Source organism: Mobula birostris, unplaced genomic scaffold (assembly GCF_030028105.1).
Source record: "Mobula birostris isolate sMobBir1 unplaced genomic scaffold, sMobBir1.hap1 scaffold_2024, whole genome shotgun sequence".
Lineage (NCBI taxonomy): Eukaryota > Metazoa > Chordata > Chondrichthyes > Myliobatiformes > Myliobatidae > Mobula > Mobula birostris.
In genome coordinates, this window is record NW_027275072.1 from 49,354 (window position 1) to 63,935 (window position 14,582).

At 43.7% G+C, this 14,582-nt stretch overlaps 1 protein-coding gene across 4 annotated transcripts in view; it reads right to left on the reverse strand.

Moving 5' to 3' along the window:
- LOC140192653 (aryl hydrocarbon receptor nuclear translocator-like) overlaps positions 1-14,258 on the reverse strand; it is a 63,592-nt gene extending 49,334 nt beyond the window's left edge. For all 4 annotated transcript variants that reach the window (XM_072250186.1, XM_072250184.1, XM_072250185.1 and 1 more), the window contains exons 1-5: positions 14,112-14,258; positions 8,756-8,806; positions 7,733-7,777; positions 6,037-6,250; positions 4,066-4,279 (exon numbers count right to left, since the gene is read on the reverse strand). In XM_072250186.1, the coding sequence (XP_072106287.1) occupies positions 4,066-4,279; positions 6,037-6,250; positions 7,733-7,777; positions 8,756-8,806; positions 14,112-14,227 (640 nt within the window). In that variant the 5' untranslated portion in view covers positions 14,228-14,258. The remainder of the gene's footprint in view (positions 1-4,065; positions 4,280-6,036; positions 6,251-7,732; positions 7,778-8,755; positions 8,807-14,111) is intronic.
- Between the last annotated feature and the right edge of the window lie 324 nt (positions 14,259-14,582).

Sequence of the window (14,582 nt, forward strand, 5' to 3'; positions counted from 1 at the left end):
CCAACTAAACTAATGCCATCTATTTTATTCATTCGTCAACCCCCTTCCAGATTCTACAATGCACTGGGGTCAAGGGTGAGTGTACCTCTTCCCTTTACCCAACAGGGGCTGCAGAGTAGCATATATTCACTCTATGTCCTCAACACTTTATATACCTTGAGGGTCATCCCTCCAGTCCCACTTTGCCCAACCTCTCCTTATAACTCAGGCTCTCAAGTCCAAGCAACATTCTCGTACATCTTCTCTCCACTCTTTCAAACTTAATGACATCTTCACTATAACAGGGTGACCAAAACAGTACACAACACTCCAGGGGCAGCCTCACCAACATCTTGTACAACTGTAACACATAGAAACATAGAAAACCTACAGCACAATACAGGCCCTTCAGCCTACAAAGCTATGCCGAACATGTCCTTACCTTAGAAATTACCTAGGGTTACCCATAGCCCTCTATTTTTCTAAGCCCCATGTACCTATCAAGGAGTCTCTTAAAAGACCCTATCGTATCTGCCTCCACCACCGCTGCTGGCAACCCATTCCACGCACTCACCACTCTCTGCATAAAAAAAGTTACCCCCAACATGTCCTTTGTGCCTACTTCCAACCACCTCTCATGCTAGCCATTTTAGCTCTGGGAAAAAGCCTCTGACTATCCACACGGTCAATGCCTCTCATCATCTTGTACACCTCTATCAGGTCACCTCTCATCCTCCGTCGCTCCAAGGAGAAAAGGTTGACTTCACTCAACCTATTCTCATGAGGCATGCTCCCCAATCCAGGCAACATCCTTGTAAATCTCCTCTGCACCCTTTCTATGGTTTCCACAGCCTTCCTGTAGTGAGGTGACCAGAACCGAACACAGTACTCCAAGTGGGATCTGACCAGGGTCCTACTTAGCTGCAACATTACCTCTTGGCTCTTAAACTCAATACCATGGTTGATAAAGGCCAATGTGGAACATTATGGGGTTCTGGCTGAGATGAGGCAGTCTCAAGCTTATCGAGGCCTGGTTACCCAAATGGACCCTCTCTGCTCCTATTCTTTTATGTTCTATTCCAAATGGTACTTAAGAATCAAACACCTTGGGGTCGCAGTCATACGTACCAACGACTGGGAAAGAAAGCAGATTCCCTTCACTAAAACCAAATTTTATGAAACAATTAACCTGTACTTCATCTCTGTCAACTCTTACCAATTTTTAATCGATGCATCATGGCTTGCTGCTGCAACTTCTCCGCACATGAATGCAAGGAACCGCAGAGAGAGAGAGAGAGACAGCTCAGTACATCACAGTAATCACCCTCCTTTCTATGGACTCTATCTACACTTGTCGCTGCCTCAGTAAAGCAGCCAGCATAATCAAAGACACCACCCACCCTGGATGTTCTCTTCTCTCCTCTCCCATCAGGCAGACGGCACAAAAATGCCTGAAAGCACATACCACCAAGCTCAAAGACAGCTTCTATCCCACAGTTTTAATCACACTCTTGAATGGACCTCCTGTACGATAAAATTGGCCACACAACCTGCTTCATTATGATCCTGCATGTTGTTATTTACCTGTACTGTACTTTTTCAGTAACCTTTACACCTTATTCTGCATATTAATGTTTTACTTTATTCTATTTCAATACCCTGTGTAATGATTTGACCTTTATGAATAGTATGCAAGATAAGCTTTTCACTGTATCGAGGCACACGTGACAATATTAAACAAATTCCAATTTATGTTTCAGTAGTGTAAACGTATTTAATCAAAAGCAGAATTACCAGAACAACTCAGTCAGACAACCAATATCTCTGGAAATGAACCTGCCTAGCAGATCCAAATAGTTAACTGGATTCTCTTTCTGCAGATGCTGTTGGACGGGCTGAAAATTCTGGCAGCATTTCCATTTTGGTTTTGGATTCCAGCACTCATTTTCCATAAGTTTCCTGGCCGTTATGATAGGATCATTATTCAGGGCTCGAATTGAGTAATTCAGTAACGCAACCACCAGTCAGTATCATTGTGAGTCATAAGTAAAACAGTATGTGATAGTTGCTCCAGAGGAGTGTTTTACTACGTTAAAACCGCACCCTTAAGATGCACATTCCTCTTGATCTTTGGACACAGTCTGTATTGTAGCAGTAATAACAGAAACAAACTTGTCTGTGTAGCCAGATTCTGCCCTAACTTTACGTTTGAAGGTGCCACATCTCGAATAATGATGAGACTGTGTAGAGGAAGGAGATAAAGAGCTTAGGGACATGGTGTCATGACAACAACCTCTCCCTCAATGTCAACAAAAAAAAGAGCAGGCCATTAATTTCAGCAAGTGGGGTAGTGCAGACGCTCCTACCTACATCAGTAGTGCTGAGGTTGAGAGTTCCAAGTTCCTAAGAATAATCATCAGTAGCCTGCTTTGACCCAACCACATCAATGCCACTGCCAATAAAGCTCTAATAACACCTCTACTTCCTCAGGAGGCTAATGAAATTTGGCATATCCCCTTTGACCTTCACCAATTCATCCATGCATCACAGAAAGCATCCCATCTGGGTTGGGTGCATCATGGCTTGGAATGGTATCTGCTCTGCCCATGACCACAAGAAACTACAGACAGTTGTGGACACATCAGGGAAACCAACCTCAGTTCTAGACACTCTGTCTATACTTGTCACTCTCTGCCTCAGTAAAGTAGTCAACATAATCAAACATCCCACCCTCCTCGGACATTCAGTTACAGGACTCTACAACTCATCTTCTGAACATTCATTACTTCTTTCAGAAAGGCTTGTCTCAGAAAGGCAGCGTCCATTATTAAGGATCTCCAGCACCCAGGACATGCCCTTTTCTCACTGTTACCATCAAGTAAGAGATACAGAAGCCTGAAGGCACACATTCAGCAATTCAGGAACAGCTTCTTCCCTGCCATCCGATTCCTAAATAGACACTGAAGCTTTGGACACTACCTCACTTTTTTAAAAAATATACAGTGTTTCTGTTTTTCCACATGGTTTTAAAATCTATTCAATACACATAATTGATTTATTTGTTTATTTATTATGTTTTATTTTATTTATTTTTCTCTCTCTGCTAGATTATGTATTGCATTGAACTGCTGCTGCTAAAGTTAACAAATTTCACATCACATGCCAGTGATAATAAACCTGATTCTGATTCTTAGTTATTATTTTGTTTTTTTTTCTTTTTGATTTTGCACAAAACATATTTTGCATATTGGTTGTTTGCCCATCTTTGTGCAAACTAGTGTGCTTCTTTCATTACAAGAAAATAAATTTCATGATCGTATATGGTGATGTATATGTATATACTTTGATAAAACATTTACTTTGAACTTCAGGCAGAAGATTAAAAAAGCCTGAAAGTGCACATCACTAGGCTCCGACAGCTTCTTCTCACTGAGTCTTGTAACAGAGAAGAAGATAGAAGAGAAGGACATTCATTTTGAACAGAGATGAGGAGGAATTTATTGAGCCAAAGGGTGGTGAATTTGTAGAATTCATTGCCAAAGACAGCTGTGGAAACCAAGTCATTGGGTATATTTAAAGCAGAGGTTGATGGGTTCCTGATTAGTCGGGGTTTCAAGGGAGAAGGCAGGAGAAAGGGGTTGAGAAATATAACAAATCAGTCATTATGGAATGAAGGAACAGAATCAATGGGCTGAATGGCCTAATTATGCTCCTATGTCTTATTGAACTATGATCATTGTCTTACTGAGCTACCCCATGAGAACGGACTCCTGACCTCACAACGTACCTTGTTATTGCCTTGCAACTTGTTTTCTGCCTACACTGCCCATTTTCAGTAACTATAGCACTTTATTCTGCATTCTGGCATTGTTTTGCCCTGCACTACTTCAATGCACTGTCGCAAGGAAGTGATCTGTATGGACGGCATGCAAAACAAGCTTGTCACCTTTCCTTGGTACACATGACAATAATAAACCAGTTTACGGAACGAAGGAACAGCTGACTGACACTAACCAGGTTCAGCAATACAGGCACACGGCAAGGCAGTCAGAAGTGACAGAACGGTGCCCAGTCACCTGCATTTACCTGTCATCGCATTCTCATTGGTGGAGAGCTGTTCCCGCAGCTTCTCCACGTCATCCGGGTGGACCTGGCTGTACAGGGTGTTGCCGAACCACTCTGACTGAGGCTGATTGAGGACTGGGGTGACCGAGTCCGACACGTAGATTATCTTTCCCGTCTCGCACGCCACCACGAAGAGGAATCCATCCGCTGCTTCCAGGATCAGGTGCTTCAGCTCCTTGGGTGAATAAGGAAAGAGAAATATCTCATTAAACACTATCCGCTGAACTATACCGGCTCTCCAAACCTGCAGGGTAACTGCCCTGGATGGTCAAGTCTCAACTCAATACCACTCTCTCTTGCTTCCAGAAGGCCAAAATCAGGCCTGCCCCCTCAACCACTACCAATTTATAATCGATGCACTATAGGACACATCCTATCTGGATGCATAACAGCTTGGTCTGGCAATTACTCCGTCCATGACTCCCGTGCATCAGTAATATTCAAGTAATCTTGTAAATATATTGTTTGATTAAGCATTCTTTGTTGCTTATATAATGAATTATGGTTGTATGTAAAAAAAAGCATGAATTACATACATGACTCTACCACATGATACTTGCATTACTTAAAGCAACATGAACTAAGACTCGCATCATTTTGAACTCCTGTCTTATTATTGCAGCCTGGTTTTATGTTTTAAAGTTACAAAACATCACAAAGGCCATCAGAAAAGGCAGAGAGTTGTGGACACAACTCTGCAGATCATATAAACCAGCCTCCCTTCTATGGATTCTGGCTATACTTCTTGTTGCCTCAGTAAAGCAGCCAGCACAATCAAATACCTCTCCCTCCCTGGACATTCTCTCTTCTCCTCTCTCCCACTGAGCAGAAGATACAAAGGCCTGGAAGCATGCACAACGAGTTTCTACCCCACTGTTATGACTGGTGAATGGTACCCTGATAGTATAAGATACAGTTTAAGATGCAGATAGACAGATTTTTGCATAACAGGGGAATTAAAGGTTCTGGGGAAAAGACAGATAGGTGGAGCAGAGACCACAGTTTAGTCAGCCATGGAGGAGGCTTGATGTGTCAGATGGCTGTCTCCTGCTCCTACTTCTTATGTTATTAGATAGACTCTTGATTTCACAATCTACATGGTTATGACGCAGCACCATATTTTCAACCTGTACTGCACACTATAGCTGTTACCAAACTATCACAACCGCTGGGAAAGTTATGAAAGTTTTGAAAACCGAGTGCTGGAATCTGAAACCAAAATGTAAATGCTACCAGAGACCTCAGTCAGCATAGCAGCATCCGCAGAAAGAGAATCCAGTTAACATTTTGGATCAGCGAAAGAGTTTTGTTCCCCACTTGTGGTTGCTTGGAAAGTTAATTATGTTTATTCTACTGAAACCCAGATTGGAAACCTTGTATCTACTAAAGTAGTGGTATTAATTATTGTCACATGCACCAAGATACAGTGAAAAGCTGGTCTTGCATACTGTTTATACAGATCAAATTACTACACAGCACATTGAGGTAACTTAAGATAAAAACAAAAACAATGTGGAATAAATGTAAAAGCTACCGAAAAAGTGCTGCGTGGGTAAACGATAAAGTTCAAGGCCATAACGAGGTAGAGTGCAGAGGTCAAGGATCCACCTTACCCTCAAGCCTAGTGTACATTGCTTCAGGCTGCTGTATCTTCTACTCGATGGCGGGGGAAGAAGATAGGCTAATTGCAAAGGGTCAAGGAAGGATGGAGTTGATGTGCGGCATGACCACCCTTTGGAAGCACTTCACGATGGCAGAGTTTAGAACCACTGGGCAGTAGTTACAGTACGGTATCTTGTTTTTCTTGAATACCAGAGTGATAATGTTCTTCTTAAAGCAGGTCAGAGAGTGAATGGGAAGGATAGGTGCTCCATAGATGCAGGCAACAAGGATTGACAAGCTACTACCACCCTTACCCATGAGCCCACCTACCTGGTCCGTGAGGAAGGAGGGTTTGTAAGTGCCATCGACTGAGGTGTTGCCTGTTCCCCGCAGTGACTTCATGTGGGACACGGCCATGCGCAGGATCGTCAGCTTGTCTGGCTTACGGGCCAGGGCGCTGCAGGTGGGCACCATGTCTGATAGCTCCGTGATGTACGCCGTCATCTTGTTCCGCCGGCGTCGTTCGATCTCACTGTGGTTTTCCCTGGAGAGCAGGAACCAGAAAAATCAGAGACCGAAAACAAAAGACAATGATCAACTTACAAAACCATAAGACACAGTAGCAGAATTAGACCAACCAGCCCAGAGTTTGCACCACAATGCAATCATGACTCTTTTCTCTCCCCCCACTCCACATAAACCCATTCTCTCTGTAAACCTTAACCCCCTCACCAAACAAGAATCGTATCAAACTCTGTTCTAAATAAACTCGGACTTGGCCTCTACATGTCTGTGGCAATGAATTCCACAGGATCACCACCATCTGGCTAAAGAATTTCCTCCTCATCTCTGTTCTAAAGGGACATCCCTGTATTCTGACGCTGTTCCCTTGGATCCTAGACTCTCCCACTATTGAAACATCCTCTCCATATTCACTCTATCCAAGCCTTCCACTATCCAAATAGACTTCAATGTGATACCCATCCCTCACACCATTCTTCAGATTTCCAGCTAGTACAGGCCAAAGGCATTAAATGCTCTTCATAAATTAAACCTTTCATTCCTGGGATAATTTTATAAAGCACCTCTCCAGGCCAGCACACCCAAAATTGCTGAAAATGTTCTAAATTCACACTTTTATTTCAATGACTTGCATGTCTGCAGAACTTTTCACAAGCTCACAAGGCATGATAACAGTCTATACAGTGCCTGAAATCTGTTACAACCGGGTGAAAACAACCTGCCAGGTATCAATATCACTGGCAGGCTCTCCAGTACTTCCACACTGGCATGGCGATCAAATGTATGTGCTTTCTTGGCATCTAGGAAGATTCAGCATGTCCACAAGAATTTTGTTAAATTTCTACATACAATAGGAAGTATCCGGCTTGGCTGCATTTCAGACTGGTGTGGAAACTGCTCAGAGATGGACCATCAGAACCTACACTGCCCAGTCCTTCACAGGCTCCTCACTTCCTCCCATCCAGTCCATCTTCAAATTGCATTAACTGTAACAGCATCGTCAGGGTTGCCTGCCACCCGGGTCATTCCCTTTTTCTCCTTCTACCTTCTGACAGAAGATAGAGGAGCTCAAAAGTCTGGATGTCCAGGCTCAAGAACGGCTTCTTCCCCACTGCTGTCGGACTCCTGAACCGATCACCTCTCTCATATCTCCTTCCCGGCAAAGCTGGCAAGTTCTGCAACCTCTTTCAATATTGTCAATTTAGCATTTCTCTGTAGCTGTTACACTTTATGCTGCATTGTTATTGTTTTACCTTGTATTCCCTTGATGCACTGTGGAATAATCTGATCTGTATGAACAGAATGCAAACCAAGCTTTCTACTGCATCTGAGTACAGGTGACTATAGTAAACCAGCACCAATTCAGTTTGCACTCCTGTACTTTGTACTATTTCATTGCTTTTATGCATGCCATATTTATTGTTGTACTTATTATTCCCATGTCATTTATTATTCAAATGATGACCCCCCCCCCTACAAAAGCTCATAAGGAAGTCACCATTACCTTGCAAATCTCTCTTTGTCATTGGGCCCTTGATCATCATCGCACCTGGATAGAAAGACCACAAGAAGTTAACACCTTCTACATCCCAACTACCTTTGACAGACAATCATCCATCTGAACTACTCATCCAAACTTTCAGCTTGCAAAAGAAACAGAAGTTCTTGTTTTGTAAAAACCTCATTCTCTGAATGTAAAGGGTACAACCTGCTGCCACTCCAGTGGCTCGGGGAATAAATGTTTACTATAGTGGACAAATCAAGTGGTCTGCTATGTTCTGAGTGGTTTCAAGCATTGCGCGTGCTGCTGGCGCTGCACTCAGCCAGGAAAGAGAGGGCATTCCTTCAGGTACCTGCCCTGTGCCTGAACTTTAAGTATTGGTCCCATCTTATCAGACATACTCTACCCAATTCAAATCCCCCTGACTCTCTGCTACTTAAAGCTAAAGTGTCTCCGCTCATTTCAAGAGCCTAGGACCCCAAGTTTTATGTATTTAGATACAACAGGGTAACAGGCCTTTCTAGCCCCAAAAGAGCACACTGCCCAGTTACATCAATGTGATCAATTAACATAATAACCTGCACGTCTTTGGAATTTCGCAGGAAACTGGAGCACATCAAGGAAACCCACATGGTCACAGGGAGAATGTACATATTCGTTACAAACAGTAGCGGGAATTCAACCCAGGTTGTTGGCGCTGTAACAGTGTTACGCTAACCAGTACACTACTGCGCTGCTTATTTTTGTTAATCATTTCACCTTCCACAGATGCTGCCTGATCTGTTGAGCGTCTCTGAGAATTTTCTGGTTTTACTTACATCATACACTGAATGGCAGTTTCTCTACATCAACAGTCACAGTGCAGTTCTGACCATTTGGGGCAGTAGTAAGAAATCAGAAGTTTTATAGTTCCATCCAATCCCCTCTCCCCCACTTCAACTACCACCGTCGTGGATCGGAGAAAGCAAATGAGATGGCCATAGTAAAATTTAATAGTTTAAAGAATAAATTGAGAGTTGCACCAACCTGGGGAACTTGCTGCTTCCTTCACCATCATCATCATCATCAAAATCCAGCCTGGAACAAAAGAACAATTAATCACAGCTAAATGCAATGGATTGACAATGGTTTCTGCAGAAATGCAAAGTAAAATGAACTAATGAATGTATACATGTGCGTACTGTCAGTATGAAACATGAATATTACATTTCACAATGACAGTATGACGAAGTGGACCCCCATTATCCAGGAAATAGCCTCTTCTCATTACTACCATCAGAAAGGAGGCAAAGGAGCCTGAAGATCAACACCCAATGTTTCAGATCCGCCATCAGATTTCTCAATGGATAATGAGCCCAGGAACACTATCTCACTATTTTTTCCCTGCTTTTTACACTACTTTATTGAACTGATTTTATATATTTTGTGTGTGTGTGTGTGTGTGTGTGTGTGTTTACACACACACAAAACACCGTGCAAAAATCTTATAATGGATATATAATGGATGCTAAGACTTTTGCACAGTACTGCATTTGTCAATGTAGAGTAGACAGCGAATTTATAAATCTGGCAGGAGCAAAGGATGTTGGGAATGCCAAGAGTGGAGCACCAGGGGAGGAGTGTTGGGAGGATGTTAGAGGAGACACACCCAGCCCTCAGTCACCGGGCAAGGTCATTTGATTCCAAACAATTGGGTTTTTGCTTATTACAGAATGACCCTCTGGTACTTCCCACTACCACCACTCTCCCTCTTTCTAACCAAAATTCCCTTCTCCCTGTCCCCTTTATAGTCCACAATAGAGACTCATATATGACAGGGGTCCCCAACCTTTTTTGCACCGCGGACTGGTTTATTATTGACAATATTCTTGCGGACCGGCCGACCGGGGGGGGGGGGGGGGGGGGGGGTTCAAGTAGGGTTGCCAACTTTCTCACTCCCAAATAAGGGAATAAGGGACAAAAGTAGCCATCAAATGCGGGACACTTGTGTTTACCCTGAGAAAGACTACCATGATCATGAAGCCTTGCGTGGGCACCTGCGTGTACGTGCCGATTTTTCCCTACGAATCAGTTTTGGCTTAATCTTCCCGATTCTGTTAAGTGAAACTACACTGTACATACATTATTTCTAGTTTATATAGGCTGTGTATTTATCATATCATTCCTGCTTTTACCATATGTTAGTGTTATTTTAGGTTTTGTGTTATTTGGTAGGTTATTTCAAGCTCCACAGTGCGTGACAAAGAATGAGGAAAGGTGCAGCTGACTCATATCATTTCATATCGCCAAATCATATCGTTTCCTCGCGGCCCAGTAGCACATGCTTTGCAGCCTGGTACTGGTCCACAGCCCAGTGGTTGGGGACCGCTGATATATGAAACACAAAAGAATCTGCAGATGCTAGAAATACGAAGCAACAACGCAGAATGCTGGAGGAACTTAGTAGGCCAGGCAGCATCTATGGAAAAGAGTAAACGGTTGACGTTTCGAACCAAGACCCTTCTTCAGAACAGATACGGGAAAAGTCAGAGTAAGAAGGTGGGAGGAGGGGAGGAAGTAGTACATGATGGCAGGGTGATAGGTGAAACCGGGGAGAGGGGGAGGGAGTGAAATAAAGAGCTGGGGTAATTGGTTGGCGAAGGAGATAAAAAGGCCTGGGGGAGGGGGAATCTGATAAAGGAAAGAGGGAGGAGATGGGCAGGTAAGAAGATAAATTCAGAGAGGGAAACAGGAATGGGGAATGGTGGTGGTGGTGGTGTGGGGGGGGGGGGGTTGCAATTATCGTAAGTTGAGAAATCAATGTTCATGTCATCAGTTTCAAGGCTACCCAGATGGAATATAATGTATTAGTCCTCCAACCTGAACGTCGCCCCTTTGCTGCAGGAGAGGCCACGAAATGACATGGTGGAAAAGGAATGGAATGGGAAGTGGAATGGAAATGGATGGCTACAGGGAGATCCTTTTTTTGGTTGATGGAGTAAAGGTACTCGGCAAAACTGTCTCCCAATCTTTGTCAGGTCTCACCAATATACAGGAGGCCACACCTGGAGCACTGGATACAGTAGATGACCCCAGCAGGTAGTGGCGCCTCACCTGGCAGGACTGTTTGGTGCCCTGACTGGTAGTGAGGGAGGAGGTATAGGGGCAGGTATGGCACTTATCATTGCAAGCGGAATGGAGGGAGTAACCTACACAGTCACAGGCAAAATGTACAAACTCCTTACGGATAGCAGTGGGAATGAACCAGTGCTGTAAAGGGCAAATAAGCATTCAATGCTTCCAATGAATGAAGGTCTTTACTTTCTAATGATGTCTAAAGAGGTTCTGCATATCACTGAAGACCAAAACCTCACAGATGTAGTGGAAAGCATCCTGCCTGCTTGCATTACCACCTGGTACACACAGAAACGCAAGAGGCTAGTGGTGGACACAGTCAGTTCCATCACAGGTACGGCTCTATTCTCCATCAAGAGCAAGTGAAGTTGAGTGAGGTCATCTCCTTCATTCAAGAACCTGATGGTTGAAGGGTGGTAATTGTTCCTAAACCTGGTGGTGCAGGTCCTGAGGTTCCTTCTTCCTGATGACACAGAAGAGAGTATAGTCTGGATGGTGGGGGATCCACCAACAATGGATGCTGCTTTCCAGCAACAACCTTTCATGCAAATGTGTTCAATGGCTGGGAGGGCTTTACCCATAAAGGACTGGGCCATATACATTACTTTCTGTAGGATTTTCAATCAAGGCATTGGTGTTTTCTATACCAAGCTGTGATGCAGCTAATCAATATACTCTCCACCACACATCTATAGAAGTTTGTCCAAGTTTTAGACGTCATGCTGAATTTGTGCAAGTTCTGAAGGAAGTAGAGGTGCTGCCGTGCTTCTTCATAATTACACTTGCATGCTGGGCCCAGGACTATATAAATCTACTTCTACAGGACCTCTGGAATAATAATGTCGAGGAATTTAAAGTTGTTAACCCTCTCCACCTCTGATCCTTCAATGAGACCGGCTCATGGACCTCTGGGATATGGTGAGAGGGAAGAAGTGTGGATCAGCCATGATGGAGTGGCGGAGCAGACTCAATGGGCCGAATTGCCTAATTCTGCTCCAATGTCTTATAGTCTTTTAAATATTATGATTGTACCTTCCTCTGGCAGCTTGTTCTATGAACTCACCACCTTGTGTGTGGAAAAACCTACTCCTTAGATCTTTTTAAAATCTTTTGGACCACTGAAAAATGGAACCCATTCATTACTCCTGGATGGCCTGCATTTGATCCGGGGTGCGACTGTGTGCGGTGGACAGGAATCACGGCTTATACTTTCATTGAAATTATGACATCTGTGGCGGTTTTGTTACTTACAATATTCCCCCCAGCACATGTCATTTGATGCATTCTGAGTTATTACAGTGCACAGATGCAGAGATGCAAGAGACAGCAAGTGCTGGAATCTGCAGCAAGAACTTGGCAGCTCCAGCAGCATCTGAGAGGAAAGGAATTCTCGAGGCTTCCGGTCCAAATGCTGATGATACCTTTGCTCCCACAGATGTTGCTTGACTCACTCAGTTCTCACTGGCAGATTGTTTGTTAGCCTAGAGATATAATAGGTTTGATTCACTCAGGGTCTGAGGCAGATTGACAAATCTGCAGCATGAGACTGGGTGGATGGAGGTTCAAGTCCGGGTGGCAGGCCAAACAATTCAGCCCCCCACCCCCCACTCCCCTGGCAGATGCCCAATAATGTGGATTCCATTTTACTTAAAAGGCCCTACAGCAGAATTTGAGGGCTTTTATTTATTTTCATTTTTAATTTAGAGATACAGCACAGTTGAACAGGTTGCTGACACTGTAACCATCACGCTACAGTGTTGTTCTATAACCAGATGGAAACATGAAAAACTACCAAAACCCAGAAATTTAAACCAGGAACTTTAGAACTTTTGTCTACGCTCTCTCAACCGAGCTATTTTCCAGGTTGTGGAGATTAAACAAGGAAGTGGAGCTCAGGCCAGTAATCAGATTAGCCTTCATCTTATTGAATGGCTGAACAGGTTTGGGGAGCTTCATCACTTACTGCTACCACTAGTTATAGTCACATACAGCACAGAAACAGGCTGTTTGCCTTTGGCAATATGGACAAGTGTGTACGGTTTAGGTCACTGCGTTGCACGTGTGATGTCACAAGCTGGAAAGAGGTGTATGTAACAAGCAAGAACAAGAACGTTGCTGGAATTTGAGAACCTGTGTTATAGGGAGAGGTTGGGCAGGCTAGGACTTTATTCCATGGCACATGGGCAACTGAAAGCTGACCTTACAGACTATTATAAAACCCTGAAGGGCATTTTGGGAGTCTTTTTCCCCAGGGAAGGAGAGTGGGCTTGAGGTGGGAGGGGAGAAATCTGAAGGACAACTTCTTCACACAGAAGTTGGTGGTTATATGGAACATGGAATGAGCTGCCAGAGGAAATATTCGAGGCATGGATAACTTCATTCACAATTCACAACTGATTCTACGACCTACAGACTTGCATTTATCGACCCTTTACTACTCATGTTCTCAGTATTGTTTTATTTGCAGTTTGTCTTCTTTTGACATTGGCTGGTTGTCAGTTTTTGTTTATTATTTCTCAAGAATAGTTGAATCTTAGGTAACCTGTGTATCTAATAAAGTGGCTACTGAGTGTAGGTTCATGGCTTTCTGCTGCTGTAGCCCATCCATTTCAAGGTTCAACGAGTCGTGCATTCAGAGATACTCTTTTGCACACCACTGTTGTAACACATGGTTATTTGAGTTACTGTTCATTGCCTTTCTATCAACTTGAACCCAATTTGGCCATTCTCCACTGACCTCTCTCACTAACAATGTGTTTTCACCCACACACTGCCATTCTCTGTAAACTCTAAAGAACATTGTATGTGAAAATCCCAGGAAATCAGCAGTTTCTGGAGGTACTCAAACCATCCTGACTGGTACCAACAATGATTCCACAATCAAAGTCACTCACATTTCTTCCCCATTCTATGATGTTTGGTCTGAACAACTGAACCTCTCGACCATGCCTGCATGCTTTTTGTGCATGGAGGTGCTGCCACGTGATTGGCTGATTATATATTTCATTAACATGTGTACCTAATAAAGTGGCTATTGAGTATATAAGCAATTTGATAATAAATTTACTTGGAACACAGCAAAAATTAAAAGACACTTGGATCGATCAATGTTTAGGAAAGTTTTCAAGAGATATGGACCAGGAAAAGAAAAATTGGACATGTTTGGATGGGCATCTTGCTTCGTGTGACATATTCTCACTACAGAATCGAACAAAATTATCCAGTCAGAACAGCCTTCCTGCATGAGGCAGGGCCCAAAATTCCTTACCCCGGGCGTCTCTTGGGTGCCCGAGACATGATGCCGCCACCGGACGGAGGCTGTGTTGTTGCTCCAGCATTCCCAGCCACAGACACGCCCAGAGGTCCTCCAATCTCTGAAGCCATTTCTACAACTGGAGAAAACGGAAACGTAACAGTCAGCATTGGGAAACACAAGAAAAACAAAATAAGTACCGCGGCAGACACATCTGAATTGCAGGAAGAGGTCTAACAAAATTTAATGCTGCCGCACCTCCCCCAAACAACAGGATGAGACACTTGGGTGACACAGCAAACTGGAGGACAACAGAAAAGGCTGGAGGAACTCAGTGGGTCGAACAGCATCTGTGGAGGGAGAAAGCATAAACACAAGAGATTCAGGAAATCCAGAGCAACACACGCACACAAAATGCTGGAGAAACTCAGGAGGCCAGGCAGCATCTACGGAGAAGAAGTTTCTGGACTGGAAAGAAAAGGGGAA